The 22,153-nt window shown below is 40.2% G+C and overlaps 1 protein-coding gene across 1 annotated transcript in view; it reads left to right on the top strand.

The window, feature by feature from the left end:
• Positions 1-20,891, top strand: part of BRINP2 (BMP/retinoic acid inducible neural specific 2) — a 300,129-nt gene extending 279,238 nt beyond the window's left edge. Inside the window, exon 8 of the mRNA XM_066597484.1 lies at positions 18,460-20,891. Within this exon, the coding sequence (XP_066453581.1) occupies positions 18,460-19,579 (1,120 nt within the window). The 3' untranslated portion in view covers positions 19,580-20,891. The remainder of the gene's footprint in view (positions 1-18,459) is intronic.
• Positions 20,892-22,153: the final 1,262 nt, after the last annotated feature.

Genomic DNA, 22,153 nt, shown 5'->3' with positions numbered 1-22,153 from the left:
GCACCAGCTTGTATCCATAGATGTTCATATAGAAGTCTCTAATAGTTTGGTCACGTATTGCATACATAATGATGGAACCAGCGTGTAACCATAAGGAATGTTGAAGTAGCAACAGAGGAAGACATCAGCATTATGAATGTCACTAGGTAGGTGGGAGGGGGGCTGGTAAGGATTTTGCCATGGGGCTCGGTAGCTATAATTTACACCTCTGTTGAGAGGGCCAGAAGGAGTAGTCTGGGACTTTTTGAATTTTTACTATTAATGACCTATCCTGCCGACTGGTCGGTAGGGGTCGGCCGCTAGAGATTCTTATCGGTCAGCTGATAGCCAGGTCTGCAGTCAGTGCAAATGGCACTTTAAGTAGACAGCTCTATCTACATTTCACTGTAATGGCTCAGTTTGGTACTGCAGTAACAGCTCCCATTGAATTGCCTGCAGTACCAAACCGAGCTGCTGCAATACAGACAATACTACCTGCTTCCAGTGCTGTCTGCAATGATAGTGAGCCTGGCGATCAGATGATCAGCAAGGATCCCTTGCGGTGGATAGATCGTCAACAGTAAAAGTCCCGAAAGTCATGGACAACCACTTTAAAGAGTATTTATCAGGCCCTCTAACAAATGGGATGCCGGCTCCATCTATGTTATTTTTCTTGTAAATACCTCTTCCCTGTTTAGCTGAAATTGCTCCCAATAGATACGTAGCTTGACCCTAGTGTACTGTCAAGTGGGTGGTTTCCATTGTCCAGTGTTAAATATGACAGTAGTGTCAGGCTTTGTCTGTATTGGGAGCCATTGGTGGCTACTCAAAAAAAAAAAGCAACAGTCAGTGGAGATGAAGTTGTAAAAGTCTGTATTTGGTCCTGTTTGTTAGAAGACCTGACAGGTCATCTTTAGAGGGGTTAGGATAGGTGATTAAAGTCTGATCGGTGGGCATCTCACCAATGAAACCCATACTGATCATGAGAACAGGGGTCTCATGTCCCCTTCTACTCCTCACCACAGATTCACTGCACCCCTTACAGTGATGAGGAGATTGATTGGAGTGGTGGGTGAGCATGCGCAGGGCCACTCTATCTTCATTGGGACTGTTAGAGAGAGCCAAGTGCTTGTAATTGGTTAATTGTATCAGCCCCATTGAGGTGAATGCAGTGGCATAGTGACCGTCACTCCATTTAATCTCCATTTCACTGTAGGAGGTGCTAGATAGGTGATAAAAGTCAATTTTGGGAATACTAGACCTTAACACTGTGGGCACATCTGCCATAATTTTTGGCCTTCATTAGTCCCCATATTTCCCCTATTAGCAATACTAATACTGTACAGTGCTTACATTGATAGCCAACAGGGTGTATGTGGACGTTGTCATTGTCAATGTCATGTGGACATTTCAACCCAAGTACGCTTGGATTAAAACAAAGTATTATAGAAAAGAGTGGAGTCTTCTTTAGAAGGTTTTGGAAGGGGTTCTTCACTTTTTAGAATCCTATTTTGTCAAAACAGTCTCCCAAATTTAATCTGAGCACTCTGCTACACAGGAACCTCTAGCAATCAGCTGTAATCCGCTATGAAATCCAGCAGTTAGTGTTCAATTCCTCTGTAGCACCACCACAGGTGAAACGAGGCATTACACAGTTGAAATCAATAGTTTTATCATGAAAGTCTGAATATAAAGGGTCTTTCCATGAGCAAGAGAGTTTCTTTATAGATGTTCTTAGCTCTGATAAATTAATTGAAGTTGAAAGTGTAACCCCGTCTATTATCCTAAAAGGGCATGTGCAAATGCTTTTTTAGAAACACACAGCCCTTAAAATGACATCTTCACTTTAATTTTGTAATAACTTCAAATGAGATTGAATACAATAGAAAAAAACTTTTATGGAGTATTTCGACATTTGGAAGTAGACACATAATTAAAGGCAACCTGTCACCCACCTAAAGCACCATAACTTATGGTGCTATTAAGGCAGGTGACAGGGAGTCGGGTGATGTATTTTTAATATTCACCTGCTCCATGGAAACCGCTACGAAAGTTCAAAAATTACCCTCTCCCAAATCACAGGCAAAGGACTCTGAAAAGAGTCCGAGTTTCATGCGGAGCGTGGATTTTAGCTATACACATCACAGGAACCAAGGAGTGGGTGAGTCTAAAAAAATACCCCACCCTATCACCCTATCATCTGCTGTGACAGCACCATAAGTTAGTTTATAGTACCTTAGGCAGGTGACAGATTCCTTTTAAGCTTATTCATCTATTCTAACGACAATGACCTTCTATAGAACAGTATCATGTACAGTATATGCGGGTAGAAGAATGATTGATTCTGCGTTCTACATCTAGAGCCGACGAATGACTGATATTCCTGTACATCTATTTGCATGGAGTATTGTTAAATAGGTCAAACATACATTGTACGCATCTATGCTAAAATCAGTACTATAAAAACAAGATAAAAGGACGAGCTGGAGGCGGATATTCAACATGAAATGGTAAAAAAAAAAAGAAAAAATGCACAAAAGGATAATAGAACCAAGAAGAGAAGTCGCTCCATTGTCTCAATTTATGGTTGCTAAAGCGGTTATTAGAAAGACTTTCAAAAGTAACTATTCACTGTTGCCATAAAGTACTAAGTGCTCGAATAGCGGTGAGTACAGTAAAGTTAGTTTCTATCATTGACCTTTACAGGCAACACATATAATTAGGCGTTTTTTTTTTTTGTTTGCTAATAGATGAAATGGCTTCTATTAAGAGCACATAGGTACAAGAAGAAAAAAAATACATTCTGTGTTTTATATAGCATCCATGGCAAAGCATTGTGGGTAGGTAGATGCAAATAACAACATCTCACCTTTTTGCTGATCCATTAAGCATATGTTCAGTATACGACACATTCCGTTAAGCACAGCACATTGTAGGTTAGATGCTTTTCAATGTATTTTTTCAGTGCTTAATTGCTCTCCAAATGCTTTTTTCGAGAAAAACAGAAATCCCTTTGACCTTTTTAAGAAGGAGGCATTTCCCCTGAGACGACTCTACTGTATGGGATACATCATCATGGCAGACACAATTAGATTCTGGTTTAATTACAGCTTAATTATGTAATCACCCTCACCTTTAAAAGAGGAGCTAGTAAATAGCTTAAGCAGAGCACGACAAGTGAATTCTGGGAAGAAGAAATGTTGAAGAGTGTAGTCATCCAGTGCCTTCAAGAGAGTGCTTGCAATGAAGTCAATTAATTGCAAACAGACAGATGTCATTGACACAATACAGATGAGCACATGTTAAAGTCTATGAGTCAGCCTAGTGCATCATTACAGAGCTGCTCCACGAGCCCTCCGAGACGGCGCATTGATTACTGATAATAAATGTCTTGTACCTTTATTACATGTTTTCATCTTAGCTACATCCTTTCACTTCATTGCAATTCAAATGTCATTACACTTGGTGGAGACCAAGCGATTTGTTCATGGTGCATGGATACAATGACACAAATATAGAACCACTCCGTTCTATTGAATAAACTTGAAAACTCAACCAAGGTGCAAGTGATTGAGTATGGGGAGGTTGGGAAGATATTTGTCAGCAAAGAAGTGCCCAACCGTTATCTAAGGTACTGCATATGAACTAATTCGGACCAACCTGAACTTTTAGCAAACCGAAAAAAGCCTATTCTTTTCGGCCCCCTAACCATATACTCATGAACATCTGACTTGCCCAACCATCCATGTGTTTTCCCCAAGGAGAGGTGAATAAACTGCCGCAATATATCTCCCATGAGAACAAAGGACTGGGTGGCTTGTTGAGTAGGGACTCTCCCAAGCACATTAAATGGTCACCCGGTCTTGCCGAAAAAGGTAGGTTTGGCCAATGTCCATTTAATGTGTATGGCCACCTTTAGACCAAAAACCAATAAATATCTGAGGAAGACAATTTCTATAACTCCTTAAGTACCAACCTATTTTTAACCTGAAGGGTGATTTGTCATAAGTGGAACATTTCTGCAATATGTACCACAAGGCAGAGAATTTCTGCACCAAAAGCTGCATGCCTTCATGAAGGTTTTGACGCAGAATTGAAAATGTCTTAAAGGGGTTGTCCCGCGGCAGCAAGTGGGTCTATACACTTCTGTATGGCCATATTAATGCACTTTGTAATGTACATTGTGCATTAATTATGAGCCATACAGAAGTTATAAAAAGTTTTATACTTACCTGCTCCGTTGCTGGCGTCCTCGTTCCCATGGAGCCGACTAATTTTCGCCCTCCGATGGCCAAATTAGCGGCGCTTGCGCAGTCCGGGTCTTCTTCTTTTCTGAATGGGGCTCCGTGTAGCTCCGTGTAGCTCCGCCCCGTCACGTGCCGATTCCAGCCAATCAGGAGGCTGGAATCGGCAATGGACCGCACAGAAGCCCTGCGGTCCATGGAGACAGAGGATCCCGGCGGCCATCTTCAGCAGGTGAGTATGAAGACGCCGGACCGCCGGGATTCAGGTAAGCGCTGTGCGGGTTGTTTTTTTAACCCCTGCATCGGGGTTGTCTCGCGCCGAACGGGGGGGGGGGGGGGTTAAGAAAAAAAAAAAAACCCGTTTCGGCGCGGGACAACCCCTTTAATTCTGATGGCAATTCTGCATCAAAATCTACAGGTTTTGGAGCAGAATTAAGCTGCATTATGTGATGCACATATTTCAGAAATATTCAGCTTGTCAGGAAGCGCCTTAATTGGGTCTAATAAGACCTGAAAATTTTCAAAAAGGACTAAAGACAGATGGTGTGATAAAATAACAAAAGAAACATTACTAACTTATATATTCTCTGCTGCTCCATCTCCACTAAGTGATCCTGCAGTGATGGCATGCTGACTACCCACATGTGATTACTGCAGCCAAGCATTGACTTCACCAGTGATGCAGCGATCACATGCTGGACTACTGAATAGCAGCACTGGAACAGTAGTGCATATACCATCCCTGTTAATAGGCAATTTTTGGAGAAATCTCAGAAAACCCTTTTACGGTGCATTGACATGTTGCTGATTTGCTGCAGATTTACTTACTGCTTCTGGTGCCGGTTCTGCAGCAGATTTCACACCTTCAATTTGAATTAAATTGCAAGAATGAAATCTGTTGCAGATCTACACCAAATTCTGTGACTATTCCTACAGAAAATCCACAAGGGCACTCTTAATGGACAATTTTTTTTTTCATTTTTTCAACATTGCATTTCAAAGACCATAGCTTTTTATTTTTTTCAGTCAAAAAGCTATTTTTGGGCTTGTTTTTTGCAAGACTAGTTGCAATTTTTATTAGCACCATTTTGGTGTATATATAATTCATTGACTGTCACTTATTAATTTTTTAGGTAATAATGGTGAAAAAAATATTGCACTTTTTTTGCCTGTTTTCGTTTTATGACATATGTCATTTAGTATGCATAATGTGTTACATTTATTTAAGGCTGGTTTGATTATTGTAATAGCATATTTAATGGTTTAGTCATTTTGCTACATCAAAACATGTTTTAGGCAAAAAAGATAATTTTTTATCTAAGAGCCATAAAAGCCCTGTATAACACTATAAGTTACTCACCAGTGTTCATGACTAGTGTTGAGTGAACCGAACTAGTAGAACACTGTCTCGGTTAGAACTTTGCTAAAATCTTGGTTCAGTTTTATGTGGAACCAAACTTTTAGCACAGTTCAACCTGAAACAGAGTTTTACTGGTTCGGTTCGCTTAACACTAGTTAGTATCTATGGCATATGATCAAATGAGGTTAGTGATTTGCTACTGGCAGGAAAAGAAAGACCTGCAGGCACAACGAGAACATTGGTACTAGAGAATTTAATTTTTTCACGTCTTTCATATACAATACAATGAAAGCAGTAAAGAACAATGGTATCTAATCTCATTACCGCCACATTTCACCCCCCCCCGCTTTTGTCAGGTAAATGTGACAAAATGCTTTGGCTATGGCAGAGTTGGATGTCCTTTTAATACACCGCACAGGTTTTTAGCTATGGGACCTTCTAGTAATAGTCCAAGAAAATTAAACCCTTACCCTGTAGTTGACTGGTCTCTTACTTGACTTTACAAAGAATCATAGAATAGTAGAGTTGGAAGGGACCTCCAGGGTCATTGGGATCAACCCCCTGCTCTGTGCAGGATTCACTAAATCATCCCAGACAGATATATAGAATCATAGAATGGTAGAGTTGGAAGGGACCTCCAGGGTCATCTGGTCCAACCCCCTGCTCTGTGCAGGATTCACTTAAGCATCCCAGACAGATATTTGTTTAGCCTTTGTTTCAACACTTCCATTGAAGAACTCGCCACCTCCCGTGGTAACCTGTTCCACTCATTGATCACCCTCACTGTCAGAAAGTTTTTTCTAATATCTAATTTGTGTCTCCCTTTCAGTTTCATCCCATTGCTTCTAGTCTTCCCTTGTACAGATGAGAATAGGGCTGATCCCTCTGCACTGTGACAGCCTTTCAGATATTTGTAGACCGCTATTAAGTCTCCTCTCAGCCTTCTTTTTTGCAAGCTAAACATTCCCAGATCCTTTAAACGTTCTTCATAGGACATGATTTGCAGACCGCTCACCGTCCTGGTAACTCTTCTCTGAACTTGCTCCAGTTTGTCTATGTCTTTTTTAAAGTGGGGTGTCCAGAACTGGACACAGTGTTCCATATGATGTCTGACTAAGGAAGAGTAGAGGGGGATAATTACCTCACATGATCTAGACTATTGTTCAGTCTATGATCTATTAGTATACCCAAGTCTTTTTCACATTTGCTGCTGCTTAGTTCAATTCCTCCCATTCTGTATATCCTTTTTTCATTTTTCTTGCCCAGATGTAGGACTTTGCATTTCTCCTTGTTAAATACCATTCTGTTAGTCGCTGCCCACTGTTCAAGTTTTTCTAGATCTTTTTGAATACTCTCTCTCTTCCCTAGTGTTACCTATCCCTCCTAGCTTTGTGTCATCAGCAAATTTGATCAGTTTCCCATCAATTCCCTTCTCCAGAATGTTGAACAACACTGGGCCTGGGACAGAGCCTTGTGGTACCCTGCTTGATACATTCTTCCACTTGCATGTGCAGCCATTTATGACCACTCTTTGAGTACGATCACTTCGACAGTTCTGAATCCACCTAACAGTTGCCTTGTCAATCCCATATTTGGTCATATGTTCAATAAGTATGGTATGAGATACTTTGTCAAATGCTTTAATAAGGTCAAGAAAAACTATATCTACCACATGTCCCTGATCAACCCAGTCAGACATACGATCATAGAAGGAAATTAGATTCGTCTGGCATGACTTGTTTGTTACAAACCCATGCTGGTTGTGGATAGTTACTCCATTTTCATCCAAGTACTTGCATACATGCTGTTTAATAATTTGTTCAAAGATCTTTCCCAGTACAGAAGTTAGGCTCACAGGTCTGTAGTTTCCTGGATCCACCTTCTTCCCTTTTTTGAAGATATGGACAACATTTGCCCTTTTCCAATCTTCTGGGACTTCTCCTGTTCTCCAGGAATTTTCAAAAATGATGGCAAATGGTTCAGCAATTACCTCTGCTGCTTCTTTTAGTATCCTAGAATGTAATTCATCTGGACCTTGAGACTTGAATTCATTTACGTTAGCTAAGTGTTCCCTCACCATCTCTCTGCTTATAACCTGCATTCTTTTATTCCCCCAATAGCACTGGGAAGATCAGTTGATGTTCCATCTACTTTCTGAGAGAAAACAGATACAAAACAAGAATTTGTTCGGCCTTCTCAACATCATTCTTAACCAATTCACCATTTTCATCTTGTAAGCATCCAATAGCATCTTTGACTTTTCTATTGCTTTTGACGTACCCCCCAAATCCCTTTTTTATTGCTTTTGCCCTCTGTTGCAAGTCTCAATTCATTATTAGCTTTAGTTTTAGCTACAACGCAATACCACCTCCCCTTTTTTTGGTCTGTTTCTTATAAATAAATTGTATCCTTCAAGCCCTGTGTTCCAATCATGTGTATCATTCCACCAAGTTTCCATGATGCCTATGACATCATATTTCTCTTCCTGTGTTAGGAGCTCCAATTCTTCTTGTTTGTTTCGCATGCACTGTACATTTGTATAAAAACATTTTAGTTTGTGATTGGTGTCTTTTGCTCCTCTACTTACCTTCTGATTTTTTTGTCTTTGTTCTTTCTTTCCACTTTTAAGAGTGAGGTTCTCAAATGTATTAATTAGCTGTATTTTTTTTACCTGGCTTTTCACTTTCCTTCCCATATTGTTCTAGTTTAAAGCTCTACTAATGAGTGAAGCAATGCACCCACCAAACATGTGTTTAGCTGTTTTTGTAAGGTGCAACCCATCTCTAGCAAGCAGTCCATCATATAGGTAATTCACTCCATGGTCTAGGAATCCAAATTTTTTTTCTGACGGCACCATCAACGTAGCCAGTTGTTCACCTCTACAATCCTGTTCCATCTTCTTATTCCATGGCCATTCACTGGGAGGATGGATGAGAAGACCACCTGTGCTCCTAGTTCCTTCACCTTCTTTCCGAGGTCTTCAAAGTCTCTGCAGATAGTTGCAAGGTCCTTTTTTGCAGTGCCATTCGTCCCTACATGTATTAGTAAGAATGGGTGGTGTTCTGTAGGACTGAAGAGTCTTGACCGCCTATCAGACACATGTTTGATTTGTGCACCTGGAAGACAGCACACCTCTCGTGAGGTTATGTCATGTCTACAGACAGCTTCCTCTGCTCCTCTCAATAGGGAGGAACATGATCTGTCGCCAATTGGGTCAAAACTTTCACTACATAGACTTGTTCAAATTAGACAAATTCTCTAGAATTGCTTGCATCTAATTAAAATTTTTGTTCAACATCACACAAAAAAGTAAGAGTCCATATTCAAATAGGCACTATCAAGAGGAAAAATTAGATGCTACCATTGATCTTAGCATATAAGAATCACAGATGCAATTTTATTAATATAGACCAACTTTTGTAGGTAAGCAAAGGATTAATTTATGGCTCAGGTATTCATTGTCCTGCAATAGGATCACATACCTTAATGGCATCATAAATGCAATGGTGCTAGGAGACTTATGAATTAGTTTTAATGTGAAATCAATAAAAACAGTCTTATATTGAGGTACATATTACTATAACAGTGCATATCTTAAAATTAGCTCTTTAAAGCGACTTCCCTGGTCCTGGAGAAACAAAGTTAGCCACACTGCTTCTCCAGGCCCAGAGGGTTGCTTTAAGTAAATTTTAGATGAAGTGAGGTCATATAGAGAATAAAGATAGAGGTATATTTGAAAATATAATTGGGCATTAAGAAGAAGGAAAGGCCAGATTTCATCACATAAGGATCCTGGTACACTGGCTTTCATTGAAGAGACTCAGTGTGTGTAGTGAGAATTATTTTCATGCAATCCTTCATAGGAAAATTGAGCTAATTTGCACCACATGAGGGATCATTTACACTGCTCTAGGATACCAAAGATTGTAAGGTTATTGAGATTTGATAATACTTGCAAAGATCAAATGGACCCTTTTAAAGGTCCTTTTATACAGACCAACAGTTGGGAACACTTTTTCCCTGATCATCAGGCTGAGTAAAGCTGCTCCTCATTAGCCAACAAATGAGTATATGTCCATTCTTTGGCTGCTCACATCTTTTAAGCAGACTTAAAAAATATTCATTGTCGGCAGTACATCTCCACGTGTGAACTGGAGATGAGTAGCCAACAGTAATAATTCTCTATAGGGGACAAATGATTGCATCAATCATTGTTCATCCACATACAGCCTGAATCAGACCGTGTAAGGCTGTATTTACATGGCCAATGGCGAGTTAAGTCTAAGATTCTTGGAATCGACTCATATCACGTGTTGCGTAGAGCACCGCACATTTGTATGTACTATACTCACGTAAGACTCACATGGAAAGAGAACACCCAAAAAGTGTGTACAGATATTTAGGGGGTGAGTGGGTGGGGGGAGAGGCATTGTCTCTTCCCAAGAGGAGCACCCAGGTGTGGTGTGAGAAGATACCTGAAAGGTGAATGAGGAGATTTATAAGGTCATGCATGCTCCTCTGGGTAATTTATACAAATAATGAAGATGGAACAATACCTCTGCCGCACCAGCTATTGGATGGCAGCATTCCTTTAAATCAATGGACGACTCTCATCACATGGACATTGCTCGATCTCTCCGTCTCACAACATTGCTGCGAGAGATAAATCGCCCATGTAAGTAGACCCATTGCAAGTAATGGGGTCTATTGTTATGTGGGTTTTGTACATCTCTCAACACACAAACTTTGTGTGAGAATATCACATGTACATATGGCCTAAAGGTTAGGGACAGCCTTCATTTATACACCTAGATCAGCCCATGAACTGCTTGGTTTTGCAACCACATACAGAAGGTGTTGTTGTTTGTCCATCCGCAAACCCTTTTCATGAACATTTGCCCACTTTCCTAGCCCCTTGCTTGCTTACAATAGAGTTCCTCTAGAGTAGGGAGTCCTTCACAGTTCATCAATCTTGGCCAGCCTGCCTCTCTCGGGGGACCCCATAAGTAGTCCATGTATGATGATCCAATTACTATGGAAATTTGTTTTATCAGCCAAATTCTTTTGGAAATGTATATAAAATAAATTATTGCTTTGCTCAGCACTTAAATGCAGTTAGTCTCCATGTGGGAGTCAAATGCAAAAAATGCAATCACCATATGCTGTAATAAAACAGCATGCCATCATGGGGTAAGATCTTTCCAGTCATCGCAAAAAACTTTTCTTGTTTGTCTGATTTTTTTAGGCTTTTCATCTGATTTATCTCAAATCCTTCTATTAGAGGCATAGACTAAATGGTTCAAGAAAAACTACATTTATGATGATAGATAAGAGGACAGAAGATGTTCATTAATGTGTCTATTCATCTTCTGCCAGTGGATGAACCTTCGACTCATTCTTCCACTAGTTTCTTTTGGATTGTCCATTGTTCTGCCTAGCCTTAACATTTATGAAGCTCTAGTAGTCATAAATATATATACTTATTGTCCTGTGTATAGCATGATATTACAGGGTGGCCATGCACATTAGATGTTCTGTATATCAGTTGCTTGTATTACAGAGTCGTAACCACCTTGTATGCCACTGTAAGGTGCGTAGTACATTGGCATGTTACTGAGATCATGTATTCTTCCCTGCGAGCTACGCTTCTATGGGAGAATATGGCTGTACAGTAAAATCCAGCAAACCAGCAGCAATGGCACACTAGATACCATTACTTTATGTAGCATGCCGTTCATACCCTTAGAGGCACATTAATCAAAGACCAGTGTTCTACACACCGGTCTTACATAAATGATGCTGGAGTAAAATACGACAAATGTAATGAAGCACAAGTCATTTTTTTTATTTGTAGCACGCTGGGGTACCTGTGCACCACCTGCTAAAATCTACGGTAGGTCAAACCTGCTGTAGCTTTCCGCTATAATTTACACCCAAAACTGGCATCAATTATAGTGATTTTGATAGACCGCGGGTGGCACCACCCTCTGCCCACTTTTATAGAAGTTTAGAGACAGAAAAGTTGTACATTTTTGTGCAAGTAGGGCTTGTGCAAAAATTGTGTCTTTTTTACTCTAGATTTCTGGCGTTAACTGGTTTATGAATTCCTCCCATTGCATTAGCACAACAGTGCCTTATAATGAATTAGTCAAAAATTTAAGCAAGGTGGGTACCAGAACATACACCAACCATAAATAGGGTGCAAAGAGCTACACATTAAAATAAGTTCAGGGGTCAAGAAAGGTGTCGTGTTTCTTTAAGGAGAGCACTCAAACAGTTTATGGAGACTCCTATGGGGAGAGTGGGTCAGGTGGGGGCATTGTCTCTCCCCAAAGAGAGCACCCAGAAGTGGTGTGAGAAGACACCTGAGAGGTGAGTGAGGAGATTTATAAGGCCATGCATGCGCTTTATGCAAATTAGGAAGATGGAACAATACCTCTGCAGCGCCACCTATTGGATGGCAGCGTTCCTTCAAATCAATGTACGACTTTTTAACAAGTCTTTTAAAACAATGATTCTGCAGACTTGTTAAGGAGTCGTACATTGATTTGAAGGAATACTGCCATCCAATAGATGGCGCTGCAGAGGTATTTTTCCATCTTCCTTATTTGCACTAAGAGAAAAAATCAGTATATATGCTAGCTACAAAATGCACTCAAACAATATAGTATATACCACAGTATTGTCTACAATTGTACGAACACATTTTGTTGCCAAAGTACACACAGTTTTTTTTTCTTTCTGTTGGTGATATGATGACTTCGGAGGTTGCACAGAGCCATAAGACGCTCATGCGCATGATTTCGGCAGTCTTGTTAAGTGTTCCTTTAAACCGCAGTGAAGCTGGTTATGTACAAGAAAAGTTAAGTGGTCGACCTCTAACAGGAATAACTTTTATTTCGCCAACATAGAAGTATCCGTGTCAGACTAACATTGATATGAGAGGATCATTTTTGAATATATATACGGCTTTATCAAAGGATGGCGGGTTCAGACAACATTAATGGTTCTTTAGAAAAAGATACAGCAGCAAATTTTTTTGCGGCTAAATCTGTTACTGCGGATAATACAACTAAGTCCCTGTCTATTTGTTGCTGTCATCTTCCCAGTGTCAGTAAAAGTCATGGGTTGATTTTGAGCTTAGAATGTTTAACTCGAAGCTTTTGTGGAAAATGCTGACACCAGTGAGGTCACTAATTCCATGCGTTCTGTGGCACAAGATAAAAGAGGCGAATTTATGCCCTTTAAAGCTGTCTGAGAAATATTACTTTTTTATTAGTATTTTCATGGATACTGAGCCTAGGAGATTGGAGAAAGAATATCAGGCTTAAAATGGAATGAACAGACCCATAAAGACACGGAAGAAGAAATAAAATCCGAAAACACAGAATAGAATAAAAGTAAAGCATGTAAGGTCAGAATAAAAGCTGGCACAGCTATATGGGAAACTGTAAATGTACTTCTCTGACAAAATACAAACTTTTTTAATCAAACATTTAAAGTATAGTAAAAGATTTGTATAATATCGGAAAAAAAACACTTTTTTGCTGTTTTTGAATATTCATTTTAAAACTTGTCACTATGTTCATGCTGCCCAAACCAAAGGCATTAACCCAGGACAGATGTGCCCATTTGGCTCATGTATGAGGGCCTCGTGTGGCGCAGAAATGCAGTGCTAGGCTCTCACTCACCACCTGAAGGTTCAATGGTTCAGGTAGCCGGCTCAAGGTTGTCTCATCTTACCATCCTTCTGAGGTCAGTAAGATGAGTAGCCAGCCTGCTAGGGGGTAAAGATGACTGGGGTAGGAAATGGCAAACCACTCTGCAAAAACAGTCTGCCAAGAAAACGTCATGATATGATGTCACCCGATTAGTCAGTCATGACTCGGTGCTCGCACCAGGGGACTTTATCTTTACCTACCATGGTTTGTCCTAAAATGCTAATGTATTTCAGAAAAAAACTAATTTAGAAGGTGGGCTCAGCTGGAATAGAGATCTGAGTCAAAGATATGGGCCTTGCCAGGCTCTTCCTGCCTTGTCATCAAGACTGACAGCTCTCTATTAGAGATGAGCGAGTTTACTCGCTAAGGCTAACTACTTGAGCGAGTAGTGCCTTAGCCAAGCATCCTCCCGCTTGTCTCTAAAGATTCAGCTGCCGGCGCGGGTGACAGGTGAGTTGCGGCAGTGAGCAGGGGGGAGCGGGGGGGGGGGGGGGGAGAGAGGGAGAGAGAGATCTCCCCTCCGTTCCTCCCCGCTCTCGCCCACTGCTCCCTGCCCGCCGCCGGCCCCCGAATCTTTAGAGACGAGCGGGGAGATACTCGGCTAAGGCACTACTTGCTCAAGTAATGTGCCTTAGCGAGTATACTCGCTCATCTCTACTCTATATACATAAACAGAAAGTGTAGCTGTCCCTTTGGATGATGTGGGCAGGCAGAGCCCAGCACAACTCACCTCTTTGATTCTAGAGCTTTGAGTTAGACTTCTAAGTTGTTTTTTGTTTCCTGAAAGGCTGCAGATATGCAAATAATCATGTCTGTCCTGGTTTGGCAGCATAAACCTGATGATAGGTTGCCTTTAAGAATTAGGTTGAATGTTAGCCATACATATTAGATATACATTGGCCACGCCTGTTGATTTTGGCAGGGCCGTCAATCATCTAATATGTATGGCAACCTCCTGACTCCCCAGATGACAGATGTTTTGAGAAATATGGTAAGTATCAGGCAGTTAGATTTGAACTGGGTTCCAAGGGTCATGAAGATGTCTGGCAGCTCCTTTCTGCCCTCACTACATACTAGATATATGCCCCCTGAGCTGAACATGCACATGTATGGGAAAAACAGGAGAGATAGCTGTCAACATGCGCATGAGCAGCCTGACATTGATTTGTCTTTTTAGACCAATTATTCTCCTTCTTATTTGTTTCCAATATCTATGTGAGAATGTCAATTATGTTAAAGGGCTTGTAGCAAAATTAAAGCATCCCTGCAGTGACAAAAAGAGGCAGACCCTGGACCCCATTCTCATTATCAATGGGGTCTCAGCTGTGAGATCCATACCAATTAGCGAGTTATCCCCTATTCACAGGCTATTCTGGTACAGCTCCTTTAACTTTCATTATTTCGTTCTTACTCTTCAAGTATCTAATCATTCACTTGGTGTTATTGATGATTTACGTATATTGGTCAGAGTCTTATAAATACTGTAGATGTGTCCTTCCTTACCTTTCCTCTTGGCGCAATACATGCTGAGATGTGGGATTTGAGATGAATAGCAGTACTCTTTCAAGAGATGTCTATGCTATATTTCTGGCCCCCCCAGTGGTTGTGATATAAATTTCAGCATGCTGAGAGTTTTGCTAATATGTTGCAATATTATATTGAGTTTGTATTGTGAGAAATTGGAATCCTTAGCTACATTTGGGGCAAATTAAGAGCAGACACATTTGTGATTATCATAGAATCATAGAATGGTAGAGTTGGAAGGGACCTCCAGGGTCAACGGGTCCAACCCCCTGCTCAGTGCAGGATTCACTAAGTCATCCCAGACAGATATTTGTCCAGCCTTTGTTTGAACACTTCCATTGAAGGAGGACTCACCACCTCCCGTGGTAACCTGTTCCACTCATTGATCACCCTCACTGTCAGAAAGTTTTTTCTAATATTTCCTCACTTTCAGTTTCATCCTATTGCTTCTGGCCTTTCCTTGTGCAAATGGGAATACGGCTGATCCCTCTGCACTGTGACAGCCCTTCAGATATTTGTAGACAGCTATTAAGTCTCCTCTCAGCCTTTTTTTTGCAAGCTAAACATTCCCAGATCCTTTAACCATTCCTCATAGGACATGATTTGTAGACCGCTCACCATCTTGGTAACTCTTCTCTGAACTTTCTCCAGTATGCCTATGTCTTTTTTAAATTGGGAGGACACAGTATTCCAGATGATGTCTGACCAAGGAAGAGTAGAGGGGGATAATGACCTCACGTGATCTAGACTCTATGCTTCTCTTAATACATTACAGAATTGTGTTTGCCTTTTTGGCTGCTGCATCGCATTGTTCACTCATGTTCAGTCTATGATCTATTAGTATACCCATATCTTTCACATGTGCTGCTGCTTAGCCCAATTCCTCCCATTCTGTATGTGCTTTTTTCATTTTTTTATTGTCATTAATAGAAGCATAAGAGATATTCCACAAAGAAAGAGTAAAGAAAGAGGGGGCCTACATAATTCCTGTATATGCTTGAAATAGTACAAATGGATGATATCACACTCCATTGTATAGAGGACAGCATAGCAGATCAGTTGTTAGTAAGACTGAGGTATTCTGTTTGACCACGAGCCACATTTACTTTGAGCATATATTTCTCTTATTTGCAGAGGTTTCCTCTGAGATCTTTGGATTCCTCCCATACCATCAAATCTTACTAATGAGTTAACTGACATCTTATGAAATTGGTTTTCATGGGTCACCAACAAAAAAAGATCTTCTGCAGTGTCATAGAAAATCTCTTTTTCAAGTTTTCAGAGCCTCTGTGTTCTGAAGCCAGAATGCATAATTTCCCTCACCCACCTGAAGTCATATTCCCAGGGGTCTTGGAAGCTGAGATGAGAAGCATTGTGTGTCACCGAAATTCTGCTTTTGAAGTCTGTGTTGTTGCAGAGCTGAAACTGCAGAAAGCATGGTGTTTCACAGGGAATTTCTTTCCTCAAAAGATAAAAAAACACTGTCTCCTTAGGATCAGTGTTTGAGCCCTTGACCCTACCTTCTTAGGCATTAGAGTGACGTTCTTCTCTCTTACATATCAGTTCTGTAGGCATAGGGACATCTAAAGCCTCCACCTTAAGTGCCCTACCAAACTGTGCATACACAACATTTTCTGTGACCCCGTTTGAGTAGGAGCGGTAAAGGGAATTTTCGATTTTGATGCTTTGATTGGCAGTAGGCTTTATGTTTATATATATTACGTGTCCATACTGCCCATAACTTAAGAAAATAGTAAATCTATTTACATTATCAACAGTTAAGTCACTCCATGATTCATCTTCCTATCAATTCTATTATTTATATTACATGGATTTATTACACGCCAGTATTGAGAAGTCACAGTGGGCCATCCGGTGTAATTTATGACATTTCTTTTTAAGCTTTATAATCTAAATGCTTTTCAACCTTTCCATTTTGGACAGCTCTGAAAAACTGAACGTTCACGTTATTTGCAAAGAAATTAAATGAAATGCAACCTTTCCTGTTAACATTGTTATATTTAATTAGTTAGGCTGCTATATTTATCTCAAAACTGACCTTTAAAGAGGCATAGCTACTTTAATTACTGGAGTAAACACATAAATCCACTTTGGCGAGCACTGTATGTCTTCTCGACAATTTCCATGAATAAAGCTCTCTGTATGAGTTAGGAGAAAGCTGGACACAAGCATCTGGTCTCAACAGCATAAGCGCCTGGTCTAACTTAATTTCTCTTTAATTATAGACCCTAAAGGCTTCAAATGTGATAAGTCCAGACATGGGTATTGTTCTAGCTAGATATCCATTATATTCCAGAATTAAGATGTTGATAATACCAGCACATTGTAAAATCATTGAACGGTTCAACTCTCTTCGAGTGATGATATTAAAGTTTTTATATAGACTTAAGCAATAGAAACTTTTTCAGACGGAGTTGCATTTTATGGACTTTTTGATTTTTCTTTCTTGAACCATTAATTCATTCTTCTAACCAATTAGACTTCTATATAGGTCAGCCAGACTATAAATGGGTCCTAAGATAAAACATTTTGGATGTTACATTAGCCTGGGTTTAACATGTATTGATGTTAGACAAGGGCTCTTGAATTTTTTGGTCAAAGGTCAATAACCACTGGGCCAAAGTAGATGCATGAAGCACGATGAATATACTGTATGTATACCAGTTATCCTAATCCAACGTGCTTCAACGAAATTGAATCCATGGATGTCTGGTATATGTACATTCACGGTGCACCAAATATCCAAGAATACATCTGGCATTCAATGAAGAATATTGCACAGCAGATATTTAGTACGCAGACTACACATTTTAGGCAAAGTGCTTATTAATTGCCAGACACCTTCTGTCCATAGGAGTTAGTGACCTTCTCGATAGATGTCAATGGATCTTTACTGGTCCAATTACTGTTTACTTGAAAGCTAGTAATTCAGTTTTCCTTTTTTGATATTGAATATATAATAAATAGCTACAAAAATTCATATTAAGATTTTTTTGCTTTCAGGCTCTTTATATTATTTTTTTAGCTACCAATCCCAGTAAATATTGCAATTCCAACACATGGAAAGCTGAACCTGAAAAGGATTATGGTTGAAGCCAAGAAAATATGTAATTAACTGCTTCCAGTGTGAACGAATGTGTGAAATGCAAATAAAAAAAAGGCAAAAACATTTGGGATAGTAAAATACTAGTTTCTCAAATAACCATTTCAGTGTAAAGTATTACTAAATCTAGTTGTCACAATACTTTACATATAATTATCTTTTTGCTATCATGTGTGAAGGTTGTTCAGCCGTTTCATAGTTTGTAAAAACTTTGCAGTCTTTATTCTATGGCATCACATTTCCAACAGCATCCAAACCTGTATGGATATGATAAATGTTATCCATCTTCTCGAGAACAAATGGGCTCTAATGTTTGTGGGTATAATCTATCTTGTTATTTACCTTGGCATTGCACAGATATGATTTACGGAGAATAGAAATAGGCTTGATTTATAAGACCCAAAATTAAAGCCTATCAGGTTCTAGGAAGCTAAGCATGTAAAAATGTCTTCTACACAAAATACGATGCCATTTTGTTTCAATGACACTTTTTTTTCTTTCTTCCAGATCTATTTCTTATTGGTGGCACCACATACAGTCCCTTCTCTACTGCAGTGCATCACTTGTGCCTGGCACATTTCTGGAGGCTTCTCACAGCTGTACCTGTACTCTTCAGCATCCCAACTGCCAGGGAAACATTCCATGCATACAAGGACCTGGCCCTTTGTGTTCCCTCTGCTCAACAATTCACCCTGCCCAGTGTGCCAGTTGCAACCCTGGATACACATTAACAGCTCAAGGCCTGTGTGTGCCTTCAGTGCCTGAGTCCTCAGAACCTTATCTTGGGACAGAAGGTCCTTTGCAGGACTTAGAAGTAAAATACTTGCTTCTTAAACGGGATGGACGCTTGAGAGCTCCAGCTTTCTTTATCTCTGGAGACCTGCGGCTAGGCATGTGGTTTCAAATGGGTGGCAGGAAGCGTATGCTCCTGACCTGCAAGAGCAACAAACACTGGCCCAGGCAGTTGCATCTACTTCTAGGACTTTCAATGCGTCTCTGTCTTGCCGGGAATGGCACAAAAGACCCTCAAGTAACCGTTTATGTGAATCCCTTTGGTGGGAGCCACTCAGAAAGCTGGTTGCTTCCAGCAGGAGAACAAGGTTATCCAAGTTGGGAGAAAACTTGGGACATGGACGGAGGAGACCGTTGCCAGAACTGGACTTTGATACTTGGCCACCGCTGGCGGTCATTTTTTGAGACTGTCCACTTTTACATGAGAAGCAGTCCTTTGGAGGAAGAGGAAGAAGGAGAGGAAGATTCAGCAGAATGGACTGACAAACAGACTTTGGATGACAAATTAGAAGATCCTGAGTATGTCCGTATTGATGGCCTTCATGCTTTTGGTTACAGTGTACCCTTTGACCCAGAAGCCATTAGGGGCTTAGCGCAGCAAATAGACCAACCTGGGTCTAGAGAAATAGCACTGCTAGAAATGCAAGAGCTGAGAAAGCGAGTGAATTTCTTATCACCGCCAGGTGCCCGTAAACTGGATCTGTTTAGCTGCTTACTGCGACACCGGCTGAAGATGAGCAGCAATGAGGTGGGAAGAATACAGGCCCAACTTGCTTTACTCAGCAGTCAACTTCCCAATGGCTCCACATATGAGACAACAAAGCTCTGTAGCTAGAAGTTCAACTTTTGGATTTATTTGTCCCTTCAATGCATAAGGCCCATAAATGATGTACAATGTCTTCCTTTTGAGAAGTCAATTCTTTAAACCACGTCTGTATTCTTGGGTCTGCAATATCTTGATATTATATTTTAAAAAAGTGCATAGAGATGGTTTAATCTAAAAAAGGATGCAAAGAAAACATGTCAAAATTTGAAGCTAGTCAATCCTATAAATCTAATTGTGCGAAGAGAATAATGCCCAACCTGAAGTGACTTGTGGATGAATATTGGCATATATGCAGCTCAGTATGGCAATTGTCTGCCAGCTGTGATAGTTCCACCAAGGCAACAAAACTCTAGAAAATATCACAGCCAAAGCCATATTCAGATGAACCGACAAATCAAATACATCTTAACACCTTTGAACACTGAAGACCACTTAAGAATTTTACAGTTTGATGAATCAAGATGACCCAAACAAAAAAAAATCACATAAAGAGAGAACACAAAAATGTAGTATAAGGATTTTTTTTTTCAAAAAGTGTCAAATTTAAATGTATATGACCTACTCAGACAGAAAAAACAAATCTGAGTACGTATATAACTTACTGTTAGTGTAACCTAACAGTACAACTATCTCCTAAAAAGCCTTATTACTGTCACCAGTGACATTTACAAGAGTGTGCTTCGTCTGGTACAAAGGGGGTTAATGGAGCTTAGTCATTCGTTATAAAGGTCATAAATTTGCAAAAACTGACAAAAAAGCACAAGAAAATATAAGACTTTCCAGTGACCGTTGTGTGTTGATGTTTTGAATAAGTACACATTCTGAGCGTGTCTGTGTGGACACAAGGTTTAGTGTGTGATTATGAACATCCAGGTCTTTTGTGTGTATGGGCTTAAGACAACACAAGAAGGGAGCATTGTAGTCCCTGATGCAATTTAGTGATATTTAATTTGTATGTAGACCTGGTAATGAATGGAGATCTGTACCAGTGGAACAGAGGCCTATTGAGTGACTGTCTCAAGAATACAGCCTATGTTGAAATAAGTGTCTGAATCCTAGCAGAGAGATAATATAGTTTCTTCAAGGTCAAGAGAAGCCATTATTGGCATATAGTAAATACATTCTATCAATGGACACAGGTTGAACTAATTATGCACTGTTGAGCATGACAAAAGATTATTGGCTATTTTCTAAGCCATTCGGCACGTAAAGTCAGTTTTGTTTGAATGTGCCATAAGGTGATTTATGACCTACCTGTGGCCATGTGTTTTCACATATTTGTATCTCAAACAGGGCTCAATAAAGAAAAGGAAGCTTTGTAGGCCTTGATGTTTGGCATTCCCACTCGCTTTCAGACATTAATGATTTAGGTTATTCAAGGGTCTTCTTTTTGCATAGCAATTTTTTTCTTCAGAAGGTCTATTCTTCCACACACACGATATCTAATGAATGCTGATTATACAGTTTATATCATTTTGCAAAGTGTTATAGAATTAATGAGGGCCTTTTCTGTTACCTTGGATAGGTACTTACTATATACAGGGTGTAGTCAAAAAGACGGATCCAGAGCTTTATCTCAATACTGGTGTCCTACATTGAAATAAAAATGGCGCACTAGAATAGGAAGGCATAGATGCACTACACAATGGTTTGACGCATGGGCCCCTGTGGGCCCCGGAACATGGATTTCAATTTTGTGATGTAACACCTGTAAGAGATAGAGAGTAAAACCCAATTGCAAATTTTAAGAGTAGCATCTGAGAAGCAGAAAATCGCTTACCTTGTTTGTCTAAGTGCCGTGGAACCGTTGCTATGGCTGAAGTAGGGAAACATAAGTTCTGATAGTATGGCCTATGCGAATGTGTACTCGAAGTGGCCCCCTCCGCTACAATAGGGACAGATCAACCAGGTAGTCCTCATCTGCAGGAGATTCATGTACTGATCCACTTTGGGCTTCCTTCGAGTACACTTTGACATCAAAACTTACGTTTTCTTGCATAGCCGTGGTCCGACGACATTTAGAGAGATGCGGTGAACAGCAACTATGGAAGCCTGTATTGGACAGAATTCAGGTTTTCCTTTCCTTAACCCTTTCCAATTCAATTTGTATCCTGGTTTTCCTTGGGGGCTTACTCTTTTTCTGCCATTATACAACAGCGCTATCTGCTGGCTAAAGCCAGTACTGCATGAGGTGACACGTTGGATAGGCTCCGACAGCAGAGAGGCTGGCAATATACAGTAACAGAACCCTGACGGATGTCTTCCAACATCGGAGCTGTACAGCCTTAAATCATAATGTCTTCAGAGGTCAGACAGTGGATTGGAAAGGGTTAAAGAGTAACTGCATTTTTGCTAAACATTTAACATATCATAGCAACATATCAGTATTTTTAATTAGTGAGGGTCCAGATGTTGAGACCACCACTGATTGCTGAACTGAAGGAACAGAAGAGCTTAGTGCTGTGCCCCTTCGGCTATGATTGTCACTCTTTGGCTCTTCTCTTGCTAGAATGTGACTTTTTACTCTTGTTTTTTTCTCCACTGTAAACAGGAGACTCTAAAGATTTGGGTGCTGGTGGGGGA

The sequence above is a fragment of the Eleutherodactylus coqui genome, chromosome 3, assembly GCF_035609145.1.
Source record: "Eleutherodactylus coqui strain aEleCoq1 chromosome 3, aEleCoq1.hap1, whole genome shotgun sequence".
NCBI lineage: Eukaryota > Metazoa > Chordata > Amphibia > Anura > Eleutherodactylidae > Eleutherodactylus > Eleutherodactylus coqui.
Note: the sequence above shows the minus strand (reverse complement) of the source record. Positions and strands in the feature narration are given on the sequence as shown.